The 18,135-nt window shown below is 39.9% G+C and overlaps 1 protein-coding gene across 5 annotated transcripts in view; it reads left to right on the top strand.

Moving 5' to 3' along the window:
* The window catches only part of RARB (retinoic acid receptor beta), a 327,800-nt gene that overhangs the window by 258,740 nt on the left and 50,925 nt on the right, over positions 1 to 18,135 (top strand). For 4 of the 5 annotated variants that reach the window (XM_071735483.1, XM_071735484.1, XM_071735485.1 and 1 more), the window contains one exon: positions 1,520 to 1,668. In XM_071735483.1, the coding sequence (XP_071591584.1) occupies positions 1,520 to 1,668 (149 nt within the window). The remainder of the gene's footprint in view (positions 1 to 1,519; positions 1,669 to 18,135) is intronic. The other variant, XM_071735486.1, reaches the window with a different exon arrangement.

Here is an 18,135-nt window from a genome sequence, read left to right as displayed (position 1 = left end):
TTCTTTAAGGTTTTCTTGGTGCGGTAGGAACGTGTAGATTTTTGGTTTGCCAAGGTTGAGTATTTAATGCTGGAAAAAATAAGTATAGCTCTGGACATTGTCTTAGCATCATATTTTATGGAGCCACATGTTATTTTACTTTTCTGGTTTTCCACAGCCTCATTACTGTTAGATACATAAATAAGTTGTTCCCATTGGAAAGATATTTCTTTGCTTAGAATCAGAGCCTTTAACACTTCACTCTAGCATTTATTTTCTTCTCAAGAAACATCTGTCCTTGAAGCTAATATTATCTTAACCCAAGTAAAAATGGCAGAAAGGATGCCTTCTCTCACAAGTAATCAGAAGTTGCATCATGCTCTGTGATGCCCTCTGTGAATTCTGCAGAACACGAGTTGACAATGAATCATGGGTTTAATACAAATGGATCATCTTTGTAATCTGAAAAATATAATGTACAGTAAATCTTGTCGAAGATTTTCCATTGAGTAATATTCTTTAGGGCCTGCCATTCGTACTCTTGAGATTTAGCTCTGCTGATAGTGCCTAATATTTCTGGATAGCTCTGAGTTCACAGATCCTGTCATTTCTGTATATCTGTTGAAAAGTTGGAGGGATTTATCTGAGAAGCAGCAGAATGGCTAGGTGAAACATGAAAATGTATTGCACATCTACAATAAATGTGAGGAATGATGACAGCGTATCACAGAAAACTAATGCAGATGTTTTGGAAAGATGTAGTTCACATGTCTTACCTCGCATCTTAGAGCTTTCATGTCCTTTCCCTGAAAGGAATAACTGGCTTTTCAGCAGGTTCAAAACAGATGACCATCTAGAAATAGTAAGGCAATAAAGGGATGCTGGGTCATAATATGTAAGTAGCTTTTTCTCGGAGAGGTTTCTTGATGTTATGAATCCTTACCAAAGTAAGGAAGTGTTGCTGGGTTGTGCAAGTTTTACAGATATAAAAAACAAAAGACTTGTTCAGGTAATTTTGTCTCTTTACGCATGACCTGATGCATGCAGCTATCCTGCTGTGGCAGGATTGCACACTGAAAGTGTTACATTTTGTAGAAAAAGGCAAGAGATAAAAGAGCTTTTCCAAAATTAGGTACTGATTTGCAAGGGTACGTGCCACAAGCAGTTTCCAATTGAAGGCTTATATCTATGGATCAATAAGCTAAAACCAGATTATACGACCAAAGCTGTCATTTTTGGAGGCTGGTAAGAGATTCAAGCCCTTTAGCTGAAGTGAACTGAAGCATCCATGATGTTGAGGAGCTGGATTGTGAAAAATGGTCGGGTACTTAAAAAAATACACTTTTGAGGCTATAGCATATAATCTTGTCATTACTAGCCTTACTTTAGTCCCCCTCTTAAATTTTGTTAGGTAAGACAAATGAGTGTTTATAATACAAAGATAGATATGAGTCAGCTTTATAGTTACAAACCAGTAAATAATCAGTTATTTAAAATTCACGCATTAATCAGTCAATTATATTTCTTTTTTCTTTTATAGCAGTAGAAACTCAGAGCACCAGTTCTGAGGAACTTGTTCCAAGCCCTCCTTCACCACTTCCACCTCCTCGAGTTTACAAGCCCTGTTTTGTCTGTCAAGACAAGTCATCCGGATATCACTATGGTGTCAGTGCTTGTGAGGGATGTAAGGTGAGTGCCATTATCTCCCTTGTTTTTTCATAGAACCACGTTTCCTTTTAGCAAGGAGCAAAGCAGTGCAGCTTGGTGTGAGTTAATTGTCTTCAGAGAAGCCTGTACCTTTCTTGTGTAAATTAATTCTGATTGATACTTAAGTCCAGGTGATGACCATTTTGCCTGGAATTGTTTCCCTTCATAACTTCTGCTGAAGTATGTCTTTCACAGACTTCAGTTAGTGTTGACTAACATGAGAATGTGATCAGATGCAGAGATAAAAAAAAAATGAAGTGAAAACACTTTGAGACTGTACATCTGTATGTCACGTAAACCCTGAGAACTCACATGGTCGTTGTCTGCTCTCAGCCTGTGTTTTCCTATGTGTGCTTACCTCTGTGTTTTCAGATGATGGAATTTGGAAAAGGATCTGATAATCTGGACATTTTTGGCATAGTCTCTAACTAACTAATCTCAAATCATATTTGGAATTTGAGGGTTAGCGGGTTGGTATTTGCAAAATTTAATCTGGCAGACTACGGAACTGGCACATCTGTGAGCTGCTTTCCAGTGCTATGGTCTTCAGAGTATGAACTAACTGTCCTAGGACATAATAATAGGATATGCTGTTCTAAAGCAAAAGATGTCTAAAGATGAGCTACACATCAGAGAAGCAGTGTCAGCTAAGCCATGTGTGTATGGCAATAATTAGAGGTGCACATGCAGTGAATGGTGTGCATGCAAGGAAGAAGGTAATGCAAAAAAAAAAAATTAAAAAAAAAATCTCACAGGACAGATGCTCTCATAGTTCATTCAGTATGGTACCCTAATGCAGTGTTCATTTTTGAATGGTTAAATGAGAGACCTGTCATTTTAATCCATCAAATTAAAATAGTTGCCTAGTGCTTAGTACAGTGATGATCCTAATGCATGATGCAAATGTGACAGACACTGTCCATATAAATAAAGTTAATAGAAGAAATTAATAAAAGGTATCTTGCTGATTTATATGAAACATTATTTTTAAGATACTGTGCAGTTAGGAATTTTTACTTTGTCCTTTGAACCCATGGCTTCTTCCATGATACTGGTCTTTTGTAGAAACATAAAATGTAGTCCCGGGTTAGTGTCATTAGGCAGGAAACTATAGGAACGGACTCTTCTTTCTCCCATATTTTACAACCATATATACTGAAGTCATAACCAAGTCATTGGTTAAGTTCACCTCAGTTTTAGGATTTCTTTCTGGTATTGAGGTTTTCCTTGGATGTTATTTTTGGTTTAGATGTCACAAGTGCCTGCTAGGAAAAGCTATGGTAAGAGCATACCTGCAACTGGTTTCATTAAATAGGAAATTTCATCATACTCAGATGTTAACACACAAATGGTGGTGTTATTTGCTCACCCATATGTTCCCTTTAAGCACAGACACAATTGCAGACTGTGGCAGAAGGGTCACATGTCCCTAAGACTTCATTATTTTTGAAAAATATGCAAAAATATACTGTAGAAGTTTTGGCATACTGTAAAGCATATTCATAAATAAGTAAAGCAAGACCGTATTTGTCAAAATGTATGAAGAAATCCATGTGTTGGCTATTATTCAACAACACCAAAAAAAACCCCACATTCACTTATTTGCTAATATGCAAGCTGGGGTGATTCAGTGCTTAGCAATAGCTGCTGTTGAAAAGAAAAAAAGAGGTGAGTTACATACAGAACTTGTCACTCTATGAGAAATAACAGCATTCCAAAGCAGTAACTTGGCTGCTTGAGACTGAGAATACTTGGATTAATTGATGCTAGCTCTTCGAAAGGTTGGACTAGGATTTTATTAATCTCTTTCAATGAGTGGAAGAATTACCTTCCTTAGTGAGTGCCAGAAACTGGCTAAGAGCATGATGAGACTAAGGAGTCAACTAGTAGTCCCTTTGGTGAACAATCGGGTACTGCATTTGCTGTTGAAAGTTTTCTGAGTTTTCAGGTCAACAGAAGTGGTGGTCTGCTGAACAACAGCAGTACATGACCACAACACCAGAGAGAGCCTCAGAAACCTCCACGTTGCCTGTTTCTACCCTTTCTCTGAAGAATGTTGCCCTTTTCTCTTGAGCCCTTTTCCTGCCTCTACTCAAGACTGCCCTCACCCTTGGTTCCCATTATCAGTTCTCCATGCTTTTCTTTGCTCCAACCTTCTTCATGCAAAAAAATTATCCAGTTGCTTTGCAAGTTTAAATAAACACTGAGCACTGCATCTGGGAAAGCCCTGTCTGTCTCCTGTAGATCTCTGCCTTTCAGTCACCTAGCCCAGGTTTATTAGAGAACCTGTGTTTCACTGTGGGCTTTGCTTGGTATGGAGCTAGACTTTAATGCTGGTGCTCTGGTGCATCAGTGAGCAATAAGAGGAGTTCATGGTACAGCCTCTCATCTAGTATGGAAACACAAGTTTATTTCTCCTTTATCTGAACACATATCTCCATGCAGTTTCTAAAGAACTTTATTTTCTTTGAGATCTGGAGCTTCACCGAAGCTGACCAACATGTTGAAAAGTTGCTGGGACAGAGAGAGGCAACCTGACTTATGGATAGCTGGGTTACACAAAGCTCGTTCCATAAAAAGCTAGACAAAAACATCTGCTGCATCAAGTATTAATTCTCTTTTTCTCCTCTTTTACTCTGACCTGATGGCCTTTTTCTCTTTCTTTACTCCTATTTCCACTGCTGCTTTTTTTCCACCAGATTTGCAGTCTCTGTTATGTGATATTAAACCTTATATTCACTCCTTTCTCTTCTTGCATTGCACCTCCCTCTGCTTTGAGCTCCTTTTTTCAAGTATTTTCCTTTTTCCTTTCTGACTCATTTACCTTTCCCTTCAAACTCCTGGCAGTCTTGTTTCTCAAGAGAAACACAAATGGAAAAGTCTGCTCATATCATATTTATCTAGTTAGGGCCCTGTTCCTTTTGTTTTTCTGTGCTCACATTGCCCTGGCTTTCTTCTAGTTCTCTCTCTGCTTCCCTCGCCTTTGCCCGCTGTGTTGAGGTCCAGTGAAGCTGCCATCAGAGTGGTCATTAGCAATCCACATCTAGTGCAAAGGGGCAACTTTCTGTCCCCCAGTTTTTTGGTTGATGACTGCATTTGGTTCATCAGGTTTTCTTTTTCATGATTTTCAGGGCTCTTTAGATTCTCCTTCTATTTTGCTTACTGCCTATTCAGTATCTCCTTAAGTGGCTCTTTATCAGCTTCCCGGTGCTATTCCCTGATGATCAGTTCTTTGGTTTTCTATCTCAAAAGCAACACCTACTGACCTATTTTATGGTAGACCAATGGGGGAGGTCATGGCAATATTCTTCTTGTAAAGAATGTATTCTTAATGGGGACCCTTCCAACCATGAGCCTTTGGAGAGCTGTAGATGGTGATTAGGACTTTGTGATGCTTGATTTGGGAACCACTGCACTTGAAATTTTTTATCTCCCCCCCCAAACTGTCTCTTTTCTTGCTTGGTGATAAGATTGATCCTTTCTCCTATTTTTCCTTCTCTTTTTCCTGTTTGCTGTCATCCTTGGACTTAATTCTTTAGGATACCTTGAAAACAACCTCCTAAGCTTCTTTTTCACAGACTTGTCAGTATTCTAAGTGCCCCTTTTTAAGTGATCCTTTTGCCTGATTCATTACCAGAGTCTTCACTATTATGCTCTAGTGTTCTGTTCTGTGACTTGTTTTGATATACTAGTCTTCTAAGGTTTTTAGGGGCTGGAATATTTCATAATGCACATTTGTGAACCACAATGAAAGCTTAGGAGTTATCTAAATAATTTTAAACTATTTTGTTTTCTAATTGTAGTATGTTCATGCTGAAAAATTCATTAGTGATTGTAGATTGAGATTACCTGACTTCTTGCCTTCCAGTTTTGAAATCTGGAATCTTTCAGATGGTTGATAACACTTTTTCTCAATTTGGTCAGTCAAATTCTGTAGTCAGAATTTTTTTGCTGTTTTAACCTGGTTTTAAAAAAAAATCTTGGTTTTCTGTTTTTTTCTGTGTGTTATGCTGCAAAAGGCTTACATCCATCACAGCCTGTCAATGGCTTTATGTATCGACTAGAATCTCAAAACCAAACCTATCTTCACAGAGCACTTGTATTTTGTAAGAAAAATTCCAGAGCCAGTCCATCTTTTTATGTGTAAAATTGGCAATATTCGGCCTATTTACAACTTTTCCATTTTGTAAACCTTATGGCATTTCAGAGGCGGGTTTTGGCATCTACTCACGTATTTCATGACCTCAGTTAAAGACTTCTGAAATCTTCTTTTTTAATTTTTTTTTTTTTCTTTCCCTCAGTTTCTGGGTGTTGCTACATATCACGCAAACAAATTCCGTACAAAATGAGTGACTTGGATTTCTCCAGCTGGTGCAAGTGGGTATAGAGCTGGCTGTCACCGATAGCTCAGCTCTTTGGTCCTGGCTTGACTCCTCATTGTAGCTGGGTTGGCAGAAAGGGAGACTGAGTATAGTGGGCTGGATTCCCCAGACAATGCCATCATTGTGTGGGCGAGGAGGAGAAGCTGGTGTTCTGGCAGCTTCAGCTGTCTCTGAAAGCCTTGTCCCTTGTTCTGGGCATTTAAAAGATGGCATTCCTCTGCTGGCAGTCCTGCCCAGATTCCTGGCTTGAATTTGGTGGGCAGCAAAGATGCCCAGAGCAGTTTCAGGAGAGAAAAGGGTGCAGCATATAGGAGAGTAAGTATACAGGAATCCAGTAGTTTTGTCTGAATGATCTAAGTGCCTCTTTGCCTGTTGTTGATGCGAGCAGACAAAATTGTAGATAAATCAACTTCATTACTGAGTGATCCCAGGTTGGCTTTTATCATAAAAGGAGATTTCCTTCCATCAGAGTTTTCACATAGAATCACATCTAATGTGGGATCATTGAATTTAAAGGGTAGCCACGTTTAGTATCTTTTTAAAGGTTTACATCTTTTAAAGGTTTACATCTATGAAAGTATGTCTTTTTGGCACCTTATGTTTATTTGGCACCTTCCTGACTCAGGTTGGTTTTGGGTTTTTTTGTTTTTTGGTTTTTTTAATTGCAAAGGCTTTTAAGCAATATGGAAAATAGGCAGTGATATAAACCTTGACTTTTAGGTCTATAATTCTGTAGGCCTGACTCCCACAAAACAAAGAAGAAATAATAAGGCATACATAGGAGAAGAAAAGAGAAAGAGGAGATATAATGCAGCACTTTCTGCTTTGACCAGATTTGCTGATCCACATGGTTGTTTAGCTTGGGGGAAAAAAAAGTAATTTTTTTATAGCTCTATATGACTTGCTTACAGATACAGTGGGAGGCAGTCCTACCACTCAGCTTGAGGCTCAAAATTAGTTGTCTAACTTTAAAAATTGAGCTCTCTCTGCAGTCAGTGGAGAGAGAGGAGCTCCTCTGATGGCTGATTCAGATCAGCTAAACTTTGGGTCACCCTGCAGAGCAGCCTCTCCCCACAAGCCATTGGATTAGGTGCCCAAAGCACAGTTGTGGTATTTTTCTCCACGATGTCTCCCATGGTTATGTCCCTCTGGATGCTGAGAGAGTTGGAGTTCCCCTGTTGTGGGATGTGAATTTGTGAACAGCAAGAAATGTTAATGAGTGGCCTAAAATATTTAAGGGAGTGCCACAGCAGCATCCCCTTTATGGAAGTGTACTTCGGGATAGATGGCTTTTTCTTTTAGTACTGCCTCTTGAATCACGTGAGAACAGATTTGCATTTTCCTAGGCAGTTCTGGGGCTGTAGAGGGATCTTAAGCAGCAGTTCTTCTTAATAACACCACTCTTGCACATGTTATCTTCTAGCTATAATGTAATTATATTTAAGCCTATATTTATGCCCACTTATTTGGAATTAAGGATTCAGACATAGATTTTTTTAGTTACCTAACACTGAAAAATAAAAGCAAACTTCATAAAACAAACTAATACTCCAGATATTTATTTGGCTTTGTTTTCCTGGCATATTTTAATCACCTGCAAATGAAATGAAAAGTAAGGAACGAAAAGTTCAAAATATGTGCACAGTGTGATTTGTATCAGGGAAAGAAGTAATATTGTTTGCAGGAATGCAATTGTAAGAGCTTCTATCAGTTCAAAGGAAAATACAGATCAGCCTGAATGATCAAGCTGTATTCGTCTCCATTTAAGCTGTGTTAGGAAGTGACAGTGCCAGCAGTGGAGACGCTCGCTGTCACTCAGGCACAGCTATGAAAAATTCCTCAAATCATGGAAAATTGCTCCTGGTTTCAGCTAAACCAACAATCATTTTTTTATAAGGTGAAAAATGTATTTTGAGATACATTTCTGCATCCTATTAATATAATCTGATCTTCAACTGTAAGCACTTTGCAGTATAGCAGCACTCTGAGCCATTTGTTTACAGGAAGCAGTGTCATATGCAGAAAGGCAGTAAATGAGTTGCAACTGATTTAAATGTGATAAGGAAGACAGGGAGTTTTAATATATTTTCTACTGTCAGAGGAGACCTGATTGTTTTAATGCCATATTTGATTCTAGTTTTTAAAACAACCAAATACAAGAAAGCAAGGTGTACTTTGAAAAGATTGTATTTCTGTCTCAGATAGTTCTTTTTTTTTCTCTTTTCATTTGGGAGGTAAATCTTTCACCAAATACTGAATTAATTTCAGATTTTTTCAGGACAGAGAAGCATATGTTTATTAGTAGTCTACTGGCAGCAAGTAAAAATTCTTAAACAGAAGGGATCAATGAAAAAAAAAAAATTGTGCTTCCATACAATTGAAAATATCTTTTCTGGGTTGTGTAATAGACATGTAATGAAGACAAAAAAATAATTGGCAACCATGACAGATAATAAAAATGTAAATCATGTTGTGTGTTTGAATGCCATATTTGATTGCCAGTGTATTGGGCCCAAGGTATGGATTATACCTTAGCTGCTCCCCTGCACTGGGATTCTGGAACAGAGGTGGACAAAGAGCAGCAGTGTCTGTAGGGGATATAGCACATAGATCCACAGCTGATCTTCCTCCTGTCCTGCCCATTGCCCTCAGTCATACACCAGAGGTTCATCTTAAGCTGTGAGAATTGTTGTTTTTACTAATTATTTTAATTTGTTTCTGGCAGTGATGGCAGTGCTATAAAAGTGCAGAGATTATCCCAAATTGCTTTCTAGCCACACTAACCACAGTGTTCTAGTTATTTGAGAGCACAAGGGCAATTGTTCCTGTGGAAAAAGGAACTGAAAAATGCTCTCATTTTGCATAAGCTGTCACATAGTGACACATAATTTTTTGGATTAAATCTTGCACTTCCTTTTCCTGCAAAATTCCCAACACCATCGGTGAAGTCATTGTCAATAAAGAACTGCAGCATCAGAATATTAAACTGTGGTGCATCTGTGACCAGCCATATTTTGGGGCACTTCTTTGCCGTGCTGTGTACCTGGAAAGTTTCTGGCTGCACCAATTAATACTCCTTCTGCATGTGGTCCTCTCTCCCATGTCTGGTTTGGATGCAGCTGGCCCGTTTCAGACACCAAAGGAGTTAACTAATGTAGATGTGGACTTTCCCATCATGTGTCAGCCCGCCGTAGTACCCATGGCTGTTCCCAAGAGTATTTCTTAATATAGATGTAACCTTTGTGCCTCCTGACCTGGCAAAGCTTTTCAGGGTCTTTGGCCAATAACCAGCTACAAGTTTTTTTCATTATTGTTATTATTAAATTAAAAATCTTAAGTCTTGCTCTCTGGCAGGGTCTATTCCTTTTTATACACACCATAAAAAGAAGAAACTTCAAATTTACATGTGTCTGTACTTGTTGTTATTGTAGTTCAATAATGGTTTCTCTCACCCAAGATGGGTACTGAGGAGTCCTTTTTGATGTGTTTATCACATTTCTATTCAACTTTCACCTGCCCATAGCTGTTGTAGCTTATTAGCAGATGGCTGAGAGAACTGAGCTTCACACTAGATCAGCAAAGTGCACGTCGTTTGCAACAGCTTTAACAGAATTATAGAATCACAGAATAGTTTGGGTTGGAAGAGACAGTAAGGCCATCTAGTTCCAAGCCCCCTGCATGGGCAGGGACATCTCCACCTTGCTCAAAGCCCCATCCAACCTGGCCTTCAACACTTCCAGGGATGGGGCAACCCTAAGTTCCCTTGGCAACCCATTCCAGTGTCTCACCACCCTCACACTAAAGAGTTTCTGTAGTTAAGGGAATTAATTAAACTATATGTACATGTGGTGGAGCTGCTGTTCTGCTTGTTTCAGGCATCTTTTTAAATTGTCGTTTGTATTTTTCTTAAAAAGAACTTAAAGATTTTGTTATTGGCACATCCTGGAGAAGGAAATCCAAAGTTAATTAATTACTTAAGTGTACAAAATTGAATTATCCATTATCTAGTTCTGTCTATTTACCTGTTAAGTAGAAGTTCAGATGCTCTTTGTTTGCTATTTGTTTTGAGTTTATTTTGAAAGATACACGTTATCTGGTTATTGGAATCTACGACCCAGTCTGTAAGTGGTCAACTTCCCAATTTGCAGAAGTACTCTGCGTGGCCTCAGAAAGTGACATTCCATTGCTCTCTGCTTACTGACTGACCTGCTAATGGAAACAGAGGTTCTTTCTAATCCCAAATTAAATGTTCCTTTGAGGAAGTTTCCTCCGGGGGTATTTTCTTTAACTTCTTCTGGAAGTGGAGTGCAATTGAATTTGTAACATGGATCCCAGAACTTCAGCTTTGCAGAGCTGCGCTTCATGGCATTTCAGTCTTGTGCTATAACAGGAAAGACAATTGGATGTAAATTTCCAAGATCTGGTATTTCCAATAGTCAGCTTTACACATTCTTTCTTCAGATTGTTCATTGTGTACACTCTTCTTTTTCTTCCCCCTGTAGAGCAAAACAAATACCTTACTAAAAACAACTTCTGTTTTTGAGTAGCCGTTCCAAAAATTAGAAACTGCCAATGTTAAAGATTTTCCCATGTGTCTGTCTTTCCCTCTTTGTATCGAATTTTCCTGTAGTCTTTAGGTATGAATACATTGTTTCTTGAGTTCTATTTAAAGGACGGATGTATTACGTCCTTCTTCCTATTTTATTTTATTCTGATTATTTCAGAGGAACTTTCCATATACAGCAGACACCTCTAGGTGTGATTCCTGTGTAGCTCAGCACCCCACATATAAAACTTCTTGAAGTGTTAAAGAAGGCATGCTTCCAATTCTGTAATTGGTAGTTTTGATATATTGGTATAGTAACTGTTTAATTGGTATGCTGCTAGAGCAGGTCTGCCAAATATTTAGGGTCCCTACTCATAAGTTGTTCTTCCCTTTGATAATGTGCAGGAGTCCTCACAATTTCCATAGCTTAATTCAGGAGACAGCGGAGAAGTAGAAAGGCATTATTGTGTATTAAGTCCCTTATGATTTCACATGGCCACACTTAAAATTTCTCATTTTATATATTTTAGTGGGAAAAGTTACTATGCAATAAAAGCTGTAGCGTAATACCTACATTTAAAGGGAAAAGGGCATATTGTTTCTGGATCCCCTGTCTAGAATAACGGACACATAAATTACAAGGTGAGAAGGCAGTCAAAAGTAGTGCCAAAAAATGGAGATTTAGTTGGCTGTAAAGGCAGTCAGAGATTTGACTCCAGCCTAGCAAACCTCAGTGACTGCTGGGGACCCTTCCAGCGTGGGAGGGGAGAGAGAGGCATCAGCCCCAGCCATGGCACCTGAGCGGGGTCCATTGTGGCCTGGCAGCCAGGAGACTGATCCAATGCTTACAGAGCAAGTTTGTTCCCATTTGAGAGTTTCTTTAAAAGTTACAATTTAATGGGACCCATTACTGTCAGCTGCAGCCGGTTCCCTCTCCTTCTCCCAGGCACTTACCAGGGAAAGCAGAGATTTATAGCCCTGGTGCAGCCACTGCAATGGGCTACTGTTCACTCCTCCCATGCGTGTCCCAGCTGGCTGCTCTCCAGATGAATCTTCCCAACAGGGAAGGGTCTTTCTTGCCTTTGGGGTGCTTGACTTGCTTTGGAGCCATGCACACCTCTTAGATAAATACATGGAAAATGTGATCTTAACCAGTCCACATTTATCCATAGTGATGGACAGAAACTGCTGCATGTACAGAAAGAAAAAGGAAAACTATGTAATTTTTTGAAAGGAAAGAAGGAAAGGCATGTTAGGTGAACAGGAAAGATGCAAGCACAGCAATCAGGAGCCAAATGAATGAACTAAGTCAAAAAACTTCTTATCTTACCCCAAGTCCATGTGACTTTCATAAACTGAACGAATGGTCATCTTGTGATTATGTGAGCTCTGTGCTTCAATCTGTCCATTGATTAAAGTCTGGCAGGGAAGGGAGAAAACAGGAAGACATCTTGCTAAGATTTTCCTGTGTTAGATTAACCAGCCTCAGTTTATTCACTAGTCTCTGAAATGTCATGTTTTCTTGTTATGAAAGTTGCCCAGTCCCAGACTCTCCCTTGCTTCCCTATGGCTTGGCTGAGTGAGCAGTGGTGCCCAACACTGGACAAGGTGGAGGCAGCACTGTATTTGTCCTGTAAGCTACGATGCTTTTTCAGCATCTCATAATTTGTGTGGTGAATGCAATGAGATACATATCTTCAATTAGTATTGCCTGTAGAGTCTTTGTTGTAACTACTCAGTTGATTCCTCTGGCTCTGTGTGAGCACTTGCTAATCCCTTGCACTGGCACAAACTGCATGTCATCCACCTTCCTCAGCCTGGTTTTCCATGCTGGTGAAAATGTTTTGACCACATGTACTTTGTGTAGAGGAGCTGGGCAGAGGTGTACAGTCATCGTCTTGGTCTTGAAAATGGGGGGGCCTGGTCCAGCTCCAACTCATCCCTCTGCTGTCGCCTTCAGTAATGAGTTTCAGCTGCAGTGTGGAAAGGTAATTTTCCTTGACTACTGCCAGTACTGGAGAGCCAGACTTACATATTTCTGGGTGTTTACTTCAACTCTGTTTTCTAGTCTCCAGGCATCCGAGTTTTACTAAACTCTACATTTTACAAGATTGTGGTGGGTAGTTCTGTGTTAGCAGAGGCTCTTAGTTGCTGAACGTGGGGGAATAAAAGTATAGCATAAAGGAGTAAGTACAAGTACTTGCGAGATTTCACAAGACTTGATTCAAGATATTTGTTTAGAGATCAGTTGTCAAAACTAGGAGTAAAACAACCAATTGTGAGCAGATAATGAATGTGCTTTGATGAGCCATTCAGATGCCTAAAAAAAAAGTACCAGGAAGCATAATATTCAAAACATCTGGTTTATTTCAGCATGTTTATGTCCATGTTATTTCTTCTGAGAATTTCTGTTTTGCTTTCTGCATTGTTTTTGTACGTCACTTCATCCCTCCTTATAAACTTCTCTGCTGTGGATAGAGCACATTTTTAAACTCCTTCCAGGTCACAAAAAGAGAACAGAAATGTGCTGTGCCTTGAAAACAAGCAAGAGCTGTGCTGTGGCACAGGCAGAGCAAGGTCTTTGGCAACTATCATGGCAAGTGGGTGCTGAGCCAGTACCCACAGGCACCCACCTGGGCTCAGGCTGGGGTGCTGCATTGGCTCTGGGCGGGTCAGGGAAGGAGCAGGGAGGAGCTGGCTGTGCACACAAACTCTTTGTGCTCATCTCTTTGCTAGAGGAGCAAGGGGAATTGTGTTTCAGTAGGCTTGCAGGCATATGTAAATATTTGTGGCATAGTTTGCATTATTACTGTTGCTGGGCTGTAAATATTTGGCTGCTGATAGTGTGTTAGAAACTAGTGCCTCTCTAAATTTCAGATGGTGCAGAAATGCAGGTTTGTATCAGCTGACAATTAATGAAAGTCCCCGTGTCTCATCTGATAGAGTAAGTATGGAGCCAAACGTGTGTGGAGGAACTCCAGAAGCCTTTATGATGAAGGCTGGGGAGGGAAGGAGGAGGAGGAAGAGGATGCAATGCCTGCCCATGCAGGGAATTTCCTTGGAGCACGCACATACCTTCTTTCTCCCATGTAGGTTTGTGTTTGAGCTTGCCCTTTCCTTTTCGCATGTCCCCACCTCTGCCATCAGCTAAATGGAGAGACTAATTTGAGAAATTCCTACAAGTGATTGCAGCATAGTAATTGCACAGCCAACATGAGTCTTTTCCCTGTCCTGCCTGCTGCAGGAATCTGCATGTCACGACATGGTTATAGCTTGGTGGGGATTTTTTGTTTGTTTTTACCAGGAGGTCCACTACTTTGTTGGAGTAGCTGTTGCTTAGTGTCTTCCCTTTGTAGCTCTATGCAAAAAAATCCTGTGTATGTCTAAGTAAAATGGTGACATTGTCCTTGGAGGATGGTTCCCCTGCTCCCACCATCCAAAAACCTAATGCATGAAACCGGAGGCCCAAATTAAAGCTGTAAACCAAAATCAGTCATACATGTGGGGGTTAACAATTTGGAAAGTCTTTCCTGATACTGAGTTTCCATGCAAGAGAGCAGCTACATAAATGGTTCGGAAAAGTGTCATTCTTTAGGAAGAAATACTGCACTTAATTAATTCTTGCTCCTGGGAGGTCAACCTGGGGCACTCATTATTGTCTTAATTGGTGGTATAAATCCTGAGGCACTGGAGGGGAAGAGAGGAAAAAAATGATGAGCAGTTAACAACACAGCCTTTTGGAGAACTGCTAGCCAGTTCTACAGCCATCCTAGTGACATTTTATGGTTTTATTGGGTTATAGGTCTGGTCCTCCACAAATTAGGTTAAAGGGAATTGATTTGCATAAACAAAAATATAAGAAAAAGGCAAAATGCAATAACTCATTCCTGAGTTCTCCATTAAACTGTGTGAAATAACTCAGTGAACTGCAACTCAGAAAAGCCTTTCTTTGATCTCCTGTTATTCGTATTAAATTATATTCATTACTCTTCCCATCTGGAGTTTCCTAGCAGGCCAAAAATCATCCTACAGACTGTATTGAGAGGAAGTTAACTGTAACTTTTTAATTGTATACATTTCATCTCCTTTTTTTTTTTTTTTTTTTTAATTTGAAGAAAGCAGATGGAAGTGCATACCCAGCGCCTTCCTCTCTGTTTAAATTACTGAAGTGGGTAAGCAGAAAATCTCATCCGTTCTTTTCCCTCACATATTGTTTTAAGGTGATGACTGTTCTGTCTAGAGACTTTGACATGTTTGCTAAAAAGGTCAGGAGTTCAGTGAAAATCAAAATTGTGGAGAAATCCGTGCATAGTCTTAGGGATGCCGTGGTACCCTCACTGGAGAAATCTGGTTGCTGCAGATTCACAGCCGAATGAACACATCTCCCTTGTTTCATTGGTAGCTGCCTCTCTGCCAGCTGGCCGGAGGAAGTGTTTCAAACTCCCCAGAAAAAAAAGAAGAAAAACCAATGTTCCGACATTTCGCACATGTTTCTCATGTCAGGCCAAGGTTTGTGGGATCAGAAAATGTTGGTGTGGGGCATCATGAAAAATGGGGTTTCTTGCCAGCCTCACCAGTAGCTAACAGCTAATTGGCATTAGTAGCCCCATGTATGATTTCCTTCAAGCTATGTCATCAATTTTTTTTTTTGTTTGTTTTTTTCTTGCTCTCTGAGGCCCACAAGACTTTTTTCACCTTTGAAACTGTTAGGATTTATCAAGTGTGGCCTGCCCTGTCTTTGCGGGAGAATTTCTTGCAGTTGTGGGTAAGTGTCTCCATTTGGGTAGTTTGAAGAGGGGTGGCACATTCCTCATCTGCCTCTGGATTTTTGTGGGGTTTTTTTGAGAAATGAGAAAACCCTGAAGCCCTCAAGCTTTTCCATTCATGTAAAAGTAATGAAAAGAATATTGGCCTTTTTTTCCTCATAGTGTGGATTGCTTGTAGGTCCACGGGTTTGTTTTCCTGGATGAGAGATGTGAGATAACAGCTGCCTATTTTTATGAAGTGTTTTGGATTCCGTTGATTTTTTTTTTTATTTTTTTTTTTTAATTAAAAAAAAATTAAAAAAGAAAAGAAAGAAACCCCACCACCCTGGTTTCAATAGCAAATTTTGTTTTCTTCAGCTATGGAAGGTTATAGCTACTCTTCATCTGCAGCATGAATGGCTATATGAGAGAGAATACGGATGGCAAGCAGAGAGTTTCTGCTGGAAATAACAGCAACAATGGACATACCCAGAGCACATCCCAGGGCGGGCTGGTGCCCAGACCCTCTGCTGCCAGGCGCCTGGCATCTCTAGGTGCTCACTACAAGCTATTGACATTTAACAACATTTATTCATTTGTTTTTGTAAAGATCTGCCTGTCCTGCCCTGACATACATCATCAGTGCAATTTCCTTGCTTCCTGGCAGCAAGCCTCCCTCCACTTATTGTTGTAGCTGCTTCCATTTTGTGCCGGCAGTGGTTTCCAGCCACAATGTCAGACAATTAATTTGTTTATTCTGCAAGCTGTGACTTCCAAAGCATGATAGACAGTGCAGACATCCCGGAAAAGTGCTGTGCGACTGGGAATATGCTCATTTTAGCTTCCTTTTAGATGGCTGATTTGGCAGCTTTCGTTACTTGTGGGGTCTTGTGTTCTGGCTGCAGCCATTTTACGATGTCTTTTGTACTCTACAGAATCCCTTAGCAGCATATGCTGGGTCATTTATAAGCTGTTCTATACAACTCCAGTTGTGAGATTGCATGTTATCAAGGCCTTTCAGAGTAAATATTCCCAGTTCACAACTGAAAATTACTTGTCTGCCCTAACCTGACTACCAGGGTTTGTGAGGAAGGGGTTTTTTTGTTGTTGTTCGTTGGCTGCTGCCACCTGTAATAAACTACTTCAAAACACATTTAGTTCACAAATGTACCTGGGCAATTCCATGGACACAGTGCAAAGTAGTTTTATGCAGATTTCATTACTGAGAGAGACCTTAAATGTCTCCATTGATGCTCAAGAGAGATCACGAATGGGGTCCTTACCTTGCCTACATATGTTTTACAGTCTTAGCAAGGATAGAGGGTAACTGAAATGGCTAAAAAAAATAGATTGAAAAGAGGCTGTGGACTGCAAACAGAATAGTCTTGTAAAAAAGGTACATATTTGTACAGCCTGTATTTGAGAATAAAGCTAACAGCAGAGATTTCAGTTATGTCGTGGGCAGGATTTTATTTCTGGTTGTTAGTGGCTTTTATCTTTCCCTTCAGAGCTCAGTGAGTCAGACTTTATACTGATAAACTGTACCATAGAGAAGTCCTTCCTACTCCTTTGTTTCTTTTACCACAAAGTAGCAATACACTACACTCAGAAGCTTATTTTGCAGATTTACCAAAGAATGGCCTCTCAATCTGCTGGAGTCATAGCTGGCTGCCTGTATTTGGGGGTAATCAAAGCTGAACCAGATGAACCGAGCAGGCTGTTCAAACAGATTGAGCTCTCAATAGCCCTTCTCTGCTGATTACTCTGTCACTGGCTTTTTGCAAGTGCAAGTTTTTGACTTGTAGGCCTGCTGCATCTGCAAATAAGCTATGGCATGCCCTAGGCTGGCAGAATATTTTTAAGATGTTGTTGGGATCAAATGATCCAACTCTCAGTGCGATGTGCATCCCTTGGGCTCTAAATAGTCCCACTTTGCCAAAATCAACTGGACAATGAAGGAGAGAGGGAGCTGTATAGATTCTCTTATCAGATACATAAGGGTAGCAGTTCATGGTAACAATTCTGTAAGACTTCATAAGCTCAAACACTTAACATTATCTTGAGGGCTCATCCTTAATGACCTCTTTTGTAAAAGTGGCATAAAGGCATTCAAAATATTACTGGAATAGTTAATACTCTCTATAGGCACCATTGCTCTGTACTGATGTCTCTAATTTTAACACACTACCAGGAAGATACTACAAAACTAAGTGGTGAGTGGAATAAGGTGGGGTTTTTTGGCCTTGTGTTTAAGTTAGACTAAGTAGGCTATTTAGTTGTAAGCAATAGGCCTAGTAAACTGGGTTTATTTGCTGCTTAATACATATGGTTTCACGTATCACTCTCTGCTTTCAGTGCAGCAGATAAGATATCAACACAATTAAAAGTGAAAAATAATCTGTCTGCTCTGCCAGTGGTGGGTGCTCGGAGAACACACGCTGATACAATAGATTTCTGAATAATTTATACTCAGCATTTTTTCCTTGCACTCGGTAAATGAGGACGCCTAATGTGGCATGGTCAGAGTGATACTCTATCTGTCATCCATTAAGATAACAAGATTGGTGGACCTGGAAGGAGCATGGCATGGTGCACAGAAAAGATGAGATTAAAAATTGAAGTGTTTGTCCAAAACGCTTTGTGTAAAGGATGCCGATAAAAGCTGCTCAGAAGGACAGAATTAATTCGTAAGTGTGATTTCTGCAAAGCTTTGTTTGTCTTGGCTAAAATAAAAAAACACAAGTGTCTGTGCTCCTCTCAAAACTTGTGGATAAGA

This window comes from Heliangelus exortis, chromosome 2 (assembly GCF_036169615.1).
Source record: "Heliangelus exortis chromosome 2, bHelExo1.hap1, whole genome shotgun sequence".
Classification (NCBI taxonomy): Eukaryota; Metazoa; Chordata; class Aves; order Apodiformes; family Trochilidae; genus Heliangelus; species Heliangelus exortis.
The sequence above is the reverse complement of the archived record's forward strand: the minus strand, read 5'-3'. Positions and strand labels throughout refer to the sequence as shown.